General features: G+C 60.8%; 2 protein-coding genes across 2 annotated transcripts in view; one reads left to right on the top strand and one right to left on the bottom strand.

Annotated features, from left to right (window-relative positions):
* The window catches only part of LRP3 (LDL receptor related protein 3), an 18,736-nt gene extending 10,031 nt beyond the window's left edge, over positions 1-8,705 (top strand). Inside the window, 6 exon segments of the mRNA XM_006168014.3 lie at positions 3,186-3,324; positions 4,550-4,764; positions 5,178-6,150; positions 6,152-6,280; positions 6,531-6,663; positions 6,941-8,705. Of these exon segments, the coding sequence (XP_006168076.1) occupies positions 3,186-3,324; positions 4,550-4,764; positions 5,178-6,150; positions 6,152-6,280; positions 6,531-6,663; positions 6,941-7,513 (2,162 nt within the window). The 3' untranslated portion in view covers positions 7,514-8,705.
* A 422-nt stretch (positions 8,706-9,127) lies between these two features.
* SLC7A10 (solute carrier family 7 member 10) overlaps positions 9,128-9,762 on the bottom strand; it is a 76,307-nt gene continuing 75,672 nt past the window's right edge. Inside the window, exons 16-17 of the mRNA XM_006168013.2 lie at positions 9,537-9,714; positions 9,128-9,294 (exon numbers count right to left, since the gene is read on the bottom strand). Of these exons, the coding sequence (XP_006168075.1) occupies positions 9,164-9,294; positions 9,537-9,714 (309 nt within the window). The 3' untranslated portion in view covers positions 9,128-9,163. The remainder of the gene's footprint in view (positions 9,295-9,536; positions 9,715-9,762) is intronic.

Raw genomic sequence — 9,762 nt, 5'->3', positions numbered from 1 at the left:
GCATTCCTGGAGATGCCCTCGCCCTGTTGATCGATGTCCCCCAGCCATCCCCAATGCACGAATGTCTGCCCAGACCGCTGCTTTCCTCAGTTTCCCAGGTGACTCCATTTTATGGGCAGATGAACTGAGGCCCAGGGTGGAACAGTGTCTGGCACTGTGGGCCCTGAGACTCCATTCAAGAGTCTCCATGCCTGTGCCTGGGCTCTGGGGTGGTGCACTGGGGTGGGGATGAGGCCTGCTGTCACAGAGACAGCTGGGGGTACCTGCCAGACCCACAGCCACACGACATTCAGTCAGGTGTCCCTGACAGGAGCTCCCGGCTCCCTGCACAGACCCCAGCCTCCGCCCGCCCCACGTTCCCTCTGCATGAGACTGGGCTGATGGCTGCAGGAGCCACCGTCTCTGCAGCGCCCTTTGCAGGAAAGCAACAGTTTGCTGAGGCCCAGTGCCGTCGTTGCCCATGATTCAGGAAGTTTGGGGCACCCCTGGGGGCCCTCAGGGGAGAGGCGGTTTTGGGGACGAGTTGTTGGAGCTCTGTGGAGGCAGTGCTGGGTGAGCAGCTGTGCAATTGGGGGCTGGTGGCCCAGAAAGACGGGTGCGGTCTAGGGTGCGAGACATCCTACAGTCCAGCTTGGGTCCCTCTAGCGCTACTGATCAGCTTCTGGCTGCCCAAGGCGCCCCTCCTGCCTCAGCCCCGTGGCTGCATTTTCAGGGCTTCCCTGCGATTATAGCTATGAGGGAGCCTGGGTCAGGAATTGTCCCCTGAGGGAGAGGCCAGTGCAGGAGGGTGAAGAATACAGCGTAGGTGGCTGGAAGAGACAGAGGTGGCAGGTGACGCCTGACGTGGGAGCTGGCTTTGCTGTGGATTCTGACAAAACAGACTGGCCTGTACTTATCCCTTACGGAAGGCCACTGGATCCGGGGAGGGGAGGAACTGGGTCCTGCCCTGCCCTAGGCTGTCCCCGGGGTGGAGGGCAAGGTGAACAGGATGGCTTCTACCTCACTGACTTGGGCTTCTCACTCAGAGGCCTGATGCTCCCATAACGTGTGCTTTAGAGACTGAACGTAGGGGGAGGATGCACCCCCCAGCCTCAGGGGGCCCTGCCTTCCCAGGAACAGCCCAGCTAGTCTTCTCTGCGGAGAGAAATCATTTCTGGGTTCACGAGGCTACGCCTCCCAGGGTATCCAGGTCAGCACCTTGGGTCTCTGTGTGGCCCACAGGGCTGGGGGCACTTTGCATGGTGGGCGTGCTGCCCCCTCAGGCCCAACCTGTTTATTTCATCCTTACCCTCTGGGGCTGGGAGCGGGGCGCATCACCCCTATTTCGGCTCGCCAGGTGAGCAGTGCTGGTGTGGGCTTCACTGACCTGGAACAGCTGAGATGGCGCGATGGTGGCCAGCCTGGCTTCCGGGCCCAGGCCAAGGGTTTCCATTCCAGTCCGTGGATGCTCTCACTTCCTATTAGTCACATGCCAGGTCCCCTGGACCCCCACGTGGTGGCAGGTCCTGTCAGAAGGGGCTTCAGCCCACAGCTCACCTCCAGATGCTCCGCAGGTATTGGAATACACGACCAACTAAGTGATGTGCGATTCCTGAGTACCTACTGTGTGCCAGCCCCCCTGTGGGTCTGACCCACTCAGTGATGCACATTTCCTGATCACCTGGGGGGGATGCTGGCCACCCTGTGGGCCTGACCCACTCAGTGATGTGCATTCCCTGATCACCTGCGGGGTGCTGGCCACCCTGTGGGCCTGACCCACTCAGTGATGTGTATTTCCTTTTTTTTTTTTTTTGGAGAGGTTTTTGCTATAGGGTGTGTGCGCTCACCAGACAGACAGAGACAGAGGGGCAGAAAGAAATAAATCACCTCCCCAGGGGGCATGGCCATGCCACAATCCCTTCTCCTCTGTTCTCCTCTCAGGATCTTGGGCACGCACGCACACGCGCCCGGAATGAGTCTTAATCCACCAGGTCCAGGACACGAACTGTGGTCGACTACGTGGGAGTCCAGCGACATAGCCATTATGCTAACGGCTGGTCCCAGTGATGTGTATTTCCTGAGCACCTGCTGGGCGCCAGCCACCCTGTGGGTCTGACCCACTCAGTGATGCGCATTTCCTGAGCACCTGCTGGGTGCCAGACACTGTGTGGGTCCTGGGACTGGTGTCAGGGCCTCACAGTCCCGCCTTCCTGTGGGAGACATCCCTCTGGAGCCCCAGGAACAAAGGAAATTGCTGCTCTGGCCCAGATGGAGGAGAGGAGGTGGAGGCCTGGGGTCTTGGTGGGGCAGCCTGGGGATGTCTCCAGAAGGGCCCATGGAGCTAAGAGCTGAGGCCGAGTAGGACTGAGTGGACAGGATGAGACTGGGCAGAGCACCTGTCAGGGACCAGAGGCAGGAGGGTCTGGGGCCACGGCAGCAAACTGCGCCCACGTCCTAAGAGCATGGGAGGCATTGGAGGGGTCCCCTTCTCCTTTCTGCAGCTGCACCTTTTGGGGTCCCAGGCACGAGAGTCTGGCCAAGAGCCAAAGAGAATGCCGCTTCCAGGGCAACAGTGAAGGCGGGGTCGTCACTTGCCTCCCTTAGCCTCAGTTTCTCCATCTGTCACAGGCTGTCGTGAGGATCTGATGAAGGGTCAAGGGGGCTGTGATGGGGTGCAGCAGCCCACTCCTTGGGCCTGGACAGGCAGGCCCGGTGGCTGCCCCAGCTGGTTTGGAGCTGGGTGGGCTCAGCTGGGAAGCAGAGAATGCGGAATAGGTCGGCTCAAGTCAGGGCTGTGAGCTGCTGTGCTGGGTCTCATCTGTGCTGGCCAGCCCAGGCCTGAATTCTCGAGCTGACGCATCAGGGACATGGTGTTTCCCCTTGGAGGTGCTAGTTGCCAAGGGGAGCTGTTGGTAGCCTCACTCCCAGCCCTGCCAAAAATGAGGAGACAGGACCCGGGCTCTAGCACACTGTGGGGTTGGGGCTACAGCTGGGCCCACGTGGGTGCTTCTTGACCTTCCCGTATACACCGCGTCTGTGAAACCTCGAGCTGTAGCCTCGCCCCTGGCCACGGCCACCCTCGGCTAGACTCGATCACACCCTAGGGGAGATCTCTGCTCAAGCCACTGGGGCTCGACCCACCTCGTCCCCAACCCACTTCCTGCCCAGAGGTGGGGCTGGCATTTCTTGGCCTCCTCTCCTGACAGCCGCCTGCAGCGGGAAGCTGGAGCAGCACACGGAACGGCGTGGTGTCATCTATAGCCCCGCCTGGCCCCTCAACTACCCACCGGGCACCAACTGCAGCTGGTACATCCAGGGCGACCGTGGGGACATGATCACCATCAGGTGAGGGAGCCTAGGTGGTCACAGGGCATCCACGCGGCCTCTGTGTGCTGGGTGAGGGAGCCTGCGTATGAGTCAGTGTGGAAGGCACATGTGTGTGAGAGCACACGTGTGCTTGTGGGCACGTCTGAACAGGCATAAAAGGCACCTGTGCGAGCCCATGAATATGCATGAGTGCATGTCTGTGCAGGTGCAGAGGGCATGTGTATAGCTGTGTGTAAGCTGTAAGCATGTGTGTACGCACGTGACTCCATGCATGAACATGAGTGTGCCCAGTCTCCCAGTCTCTGCACTTCCATGGCTGGGAGTCCTGAGCCAGATCTCTCCTGGCCCTGAGCCTTTTTCATGGAGGCTACCCCAGCCCTGGCAGGAAGGAAGCCCTGGGAATTGGTGGGTATGATCTGGCTGTCTCTGAGGTGGAGAGGTGTCCTTTCTGTCCTGCAGGGGTGGCCTGAGGCCAGGCTGGCACCAAGCCCAGAGCAGGGTTTCCTCAAGGGGCCTCAGCAGGGGAGGAAACCAGACAGGAGTCCTGGGTGCTTGAGCTGCAGGGACGTGCAGAGGGAAATGGCCTGAGGTGACCAGGAACCTCACCTGAGGGGCCGGAGTCCCAGGCCTGGGGGGTTATGGGACATTTGGCTGGGGAGTCTCTATGGGTTCTACCTGCCATAGCTTTTCTCGATGCCAAAGCCTGGTAGGACCCTCCTCCAGTACTCAGCTCCAAAGCACAGGGACTGAGGTTCATGGGTAGGCCTTGTTTTAGTCTCCGTGCCTTAGTTTCCCCAGGGCCAGGGCTCTGGGCCAGGACGGGTAGGTGGTATGTGTGTGTCGGGTGGCGTCCAGGCCAGTGTTTCTCCCCAGCTGCAGTCCTGGCCGCCTGTGGGTGCAGCCTCACCTTCAGTGCCCGTGCCTGGAGTTTGTGCCGGGTCTGTCCCTGCAGACCCGAGTGGGACGGAGCTGGGTCCTGGGACCTCTGTCCTGGGGAGAGGGGCTTCTGATTCCCCCCTCCACCTTGGCTGTGTGTGCCCTGCTGGGAGAAGGGATGCTGCCCGATGATGTCATGATTCCTCGTAAGCAGCCTCAGATCCCTGGGTGGGGACAGTGGGGACAGAGACTGGAGAGGAGCCATGCAGTTTGGGAGACTCGGGTAGGGGCAGTGGATGGGCCAGCCGGGCTGCGGTTCCAGTCCTGCCACCCACGTTGAAAGTCCTCTCCTCCCTCTCCCTCCCAGCTTCCGCAACTTTGATGTGGAGGAATCCCACCAGTGCTCCCTGGACTGGCTGGTGCTGGGTCCCGCGGCCCCGCCCCGCCAGGAGGCCTTCCGGCTCTGCGGCTCCGCCATCCCGCCCGCCTTCATCTCCGCTCGTGACCATGGCTGGATCTTCTTCCACTCCGACGCCTCCAGCTCTGGCCAGGCTCAGGGCTTCCGCCTCTCCTACATCCGAGGTGATGCCCGCCACTGGGTGGGGTTGGGCAGGGACACTCTGGAACATTCTGCACATACACGTGGGCCTCCAGGCCAGAGTGGGGCACCCTACTCTGGGCCCCAGCTCCCTGCCCTGACAGGCCCTGTCAGACCCACCCCAGCAGTGACACAGGTCATGCTGCTGTTTCTGGATACCTTAGAGCCCCTCCAGAACACTGAGCCCACTTTGTGGGCTCAACCAGAGTAGGGAGCTTGCTGTTCCTTAAGAGTGTGCAGGGCCTGAGCCCACTCTTCTCTGGCGCCCTGCCTCTGCCTGGGCTGTGCAGATGCCCAGCTCGGGTGGGGCACCACCGTCTGCTCTAGCCCAGGCCTCTACACTAGAGGGAGGCTCTGCTCTCCCCTGACCATCTCCCACTACCCCTTTGTCCCACAGGGAAGCTGGGTCAGGCGTCCTGCCAGGCCGACGAATTCCGCTGTGACAATGGCAAGTGCCTGCCGGGCCCGTGGCAGTGCAACACCGTGGATGAGTGTGGAGATGGCTCCGATGAGGGCAACTGCTCGGCACCCGCCTCGGAGCCACCGGGCAGCCTGTGCCCCGGGGGCACCTTCCCATGCAGCGGGGCGCGCTCCACGCGGTGCCTGCCTGTGGAGCGGCGCTGTGATGGCACGCAGGATTGCGGTGATGGCTCCGATGAAGCTGGCTGCCCTGACCTGGCCTGTGGCCGGCGGCTGGGCAGCTTCTATGGCTCCTTCGCCTCCCCAGATCTGTTTGGTGCAGCCCGCGGGCCCTCAGATCTGCACTGCACATGGCTGGTGGACACGCAGGACCCACGGCGGGTGCTGCTGCAGCAGGAGCTGCGTCTGGGCTATGACGACTACGTGCAGGTGTACGAGGGCCTGGGCGAGCGTGGGGACCGCCTGCTGCAGACGCTTTCCTACCGCAGCAACCACCGGCCAGTGAGCCTTGAGGCCGCCCAGGGCCGTCTCACCGTGGCCTACCATGCTCGTGCCCGCAGCGCTGGCCACGGTTTCAACGCCACCTACCAGGTGAAGGGCTACTGCCTGCCGTGGGAACAGCCGTGCGGGAGCAGCAGCGAGGGTGACGGCGGCAGTGCAGGCGACCAGGGCTGCTTCTCCGAACCACAGCGCTGCGATGGCTGGTGGCATTGCGCCAGCGGCCGAGACGAGCAGGGCTGCCCTGCCTGCCCGCCTGACCAGTACCCCTGCGAGGGGGGCAGCGGCCTGTGTTACTCACCCGCCGACCGCTGCAACAACCAGAAAAGCTGCCCCGATGGCGCCGACGAGAAGAACTGCTTCTCCTGCCAGCCCGGCACCTTCCACTGTGGCACCAACCTGTGCATCTTCGAGACATGGCGCTGTGATGGCCAAGAGGACTGCCAAGATGGCATGCCGGCCGGCCGCGCCCCGCAAGTTCATCACCGCCGCGCTCATCGGCAGCCTGGTGTGCGGCCTGCTGCTGGTCATCGCCCTGGGCTGCGCCTTCAAGCTCTATTCCCTGCGCACACAGGAGTACAGGTGGGCACGCACCGTGGGCACCGCCGTGGGCACCGCCGTGGCCTGTGCCTGCATCCTGTCCCTGGGGAGAGGCCCCAGGTCTGCGCACGGGGTGTGTACATGGGGCCCGGGCCAGCCGTGTGTGGGCTGCCCCTGTGCACACAGGCTCAGGCATCTCCAGATGCCCAGATGGAGGGGCCGCCCCCGAGTCCTGCTGCTGTGGCACGTCCCAGCCAGCCCTGCCATGCTGCCCTCTGCCCGTTACTTTCAGGGCCTTCGAGACCCAGATGACGCGCCTAGAGGCTGAGTTTGTGCGGCGGGAGGCCCCCCCCTCCTATGGGCAGCTCATCGCACAGGGCCTCATCCCCCCCGTGGAGGACTTTCCCGTCTACAGCGCATCCCAGGTGAGCTCCTGCGGGTGTGAGCGCGCACACGGCCCAGGCTCTGCTGGCTGAACTTCACAGGTGCCCAGGCAGAAAAGCCAAGGGGCGGAGGGACAGACTACAGGCCAGGCTGGCCCACGGCTCGAAGGAGTGGGGAAGTTAGGACTAGGCAGTGTGACCTGGGGACCACTGCCAGGTGGGGGGGGACATGGGTCTTTCGGGGTTCCAGGTCCGTTGAGGGTGTGCTAGCCTCCACCCGAGTGGCCTGGCCTCCCCTTAGCTGCCGCCTCACCCTCAGGCCTCAGTGCTACAGAACCTCCGCCGACAGATGCCCCGCGCCCCCTCCCGCCGGGGACCCTCCCGCCGCCGCCTAGGCCGCCTCTGGAACCGGCTCTTTCATCGGCCACGGGCGCCTCGAGGCCAGATCCCACTGCTGACCGCCGCGCGCACCTCTCAGACAGTGCTGGGTGATGGGCTCCTCCAGCCTGCAGGGACGACCCCGGACCCCCCTGCACCCCTCACGGACACAGACAGCCCCAGGGATGCTGGGGATGGGCCCCCCAGTGCCCCTGGCCAGGCATCAGAGGTGGGACCTTCAGTGCCACCCATGCCCTCGGGCCTGCGAGACCCAGAGTGCAGGCCAATGGACAAGGACAGAAAGGCCATCAGGGACCCTCAGGTGGACAGCCCGGCCCCTGCGGACACACCTCGGGAGCCCTGCTTGGCCCAGGCCCCCTACCCCCAGGCCCCCACTGCCAGCAGCACCCTAGGCCCCCACTCACCAGAGCCACCGGGGGCCTGCAGGAGCCCCCTGCCACCCTGCTCCCCAGCGTTGGAGGCCAGCGATGATGAGGCTCTGCTGGTCTGCTGACCCGCCGGACGTGCTGGTGACCGCCGCAGCCCCGCTTTGTAACCAGGGAATACACAGTCGTTTCTACCCTGCCTACGTGTCCTTCTTTCCCATGGAGAGCCCACCCGGCAGCCCTGCGGAGGGGGCTAGGCCTTCAGCCAGCTGGCTGCTGCAATGTGCCCAGCCCTGGTGGGCATGGCAGGCGAGGGCTGTGGGGTTGGACGGGAAGTAGGGTGGAGGGTAAGCCTGCCTGGAGGGTCTCCATGTACACAAGCACCCCGGGGGCTCGCTTCTACCGCTCCCCTGTTCTGGAAACCCACACCCACAGCAAGGCTCTCTGGGTCGCTTTCCGTGGCTTCTTGCTGCATTCTCTCTGTACGACCAGCCACCCCAGAACTATGGTGAGGACTGCACAGGCCATCGGACATTGGACATCAGTCCATGGTGATGGTGTCCATGCCGAGCCCTCCTGTCCTCAGTGGGGTCCCTGGAGGAGCTGAGCTAGGAGGCTTCTGCCCGCTCATGCCTATGACGGCATCGTGGGTATGGCCAGGCTGGTGCCCTTTATCCCTTGGTTGAGGGGTCCATCTCCTGGGCAGGGCAGGGCTGGAGATGTAGGCACAGGGCAGAGGAAGCCCATGGGGTCTCTTGCAGGCCCTGAGACCCCTGGGACACGCTTCTCTCTGCTTTTGCAAGGGACAGAGGCCAAGCACCAACGGAGTGTGCCCAGATCCATTGCATTCTATCTTGGGGCCTCAGTTTCCCCACCCATAAACCAGGATGAGGCTGTGGGCCTGAGTAGCGACATTCATCCTGCGGTCATTTATGGGAAGAAGAACAATCCTGGCTGGAATCCCTGGGCTCTCCCTGGTGGCCGAGCTCAGGCCTGGGTGAGGGGCAGGTGGCGCTGGACCCTGTGGTGTACAGGGAGTGCCCGGGTCAGGGGGCAGGGCCCTCAATGCCCAGAGTTGCCCAGAGGCTCCAGGGCACCTTCCCTGCCAGCAGTACGCAGCACCGCACACCCGCCGTGCCCACCAGGGACGTCCCGAGCCCGAGCAAACAGCCAGCCCTGTTTATTGATAGGCCTTTTCAAGAAAAGCTAGCAGGGCAGCGCTAAGACAGGAAGCCCAGACCGCATCCTCAGGGCTTCCTTATGACAGGCCTCTAAGAGTCATATCTTTTTTTTTTTTTCCAGAAAAACAAAACAAAACAAAACAAAACAAAACAAAACAAAACAAAACAAAACAAAACAAAACAAAACAAAACAAAACAAAACAAAACAAAACAAAACAAAACAAAACAAAACAAAACAAAACAAAACAAAACAAAACAAAACAAAACAAAACAAAACAAAACAAAACAAAACAAAACAAAACAAAACAAAACAAAACAAAACAAAACAAAACAAAACAAAACAAAACAAAACAAAACAAAACAAAACAAAACAAAACAAAACAAAACAAAACAAAACAAAACAAAACAAAACAAAACAAAACAAAACAAAACAAAACAAAACAAAACAAAACAAAACAAAACAAAACAAAACAAAACAAAACAAAACAAAACAAAACAAAACAAAACAAAACAAAACAAAAACAACCTTTTTTGCAAAAACACCTCCTCAATAAACAACATGTAAACAGAAAGAGCGGCTTAGTCTCTACAAATGTCTCATTGTGTCTTCAAGGGCTTGTCCATGGTGGGCAGAGGGGAGGGCTGAAAGGGGCCCTTTTCTTCCTCCTCGGGAGAGTCCTGGGGGTAGACCACGAAACACAGCTCCTGGCCCCAGCGGGTCATGGACTCTGAGAACAGACAGGGAGATGGACTGTGGGCCCTGATCCTTCGGGATGGGACAACCCCACCTCTGGACATCTCCTCTGGGCAAGGGTCTTTGGGAGCTGCTCCCTCTGCAGGTGGGTTCCAGATACTTCAGCCACATTTGGGGGAGCCATTTGTGTGGTTGGGTCAGGTGATACTACCCCAGCTGCTGGGAGACCCAGCTCCCCTCAAAGGTCCCATTTCCAGGCCCGGCTGCCCGGCCCACCTGTGAGTCTGTGCACACACTTTGGTTTGCTTCTCCAGAACACTCCCAGGAAGAAAATGGGCACCCCTGTGAGGATGATAATGACGCCAACCCCACAGACCATGGGCTCCGAGATGAAGCTGAAGACCAGCAAGAAGGCCCAGAAGACCAAGTACGTGATGGGGACAAGAAGGTTCACCTGGGGGAGAGCGAACAGCAACACCGATGGTATAGGACCTCCCTCCTG

This window comes from Tupaia chinensis, unplaced genomic scaffold (genome assembly GCF_000334495.1).
Source record: "Tupaia chinensis unplaced genomic scaffold, TupChi_1.0 Scaffold145396_1, whole genome shotgun sequence".
NCBI lineage: Eukaryota > Metazoa > Chordata > Mammalia > Scandentia > Tupaiidae > Tupaia > Tupaia belangeri.
This window is presented reverse-complemented; position numbering and strand designations above follow the sequence as displayed.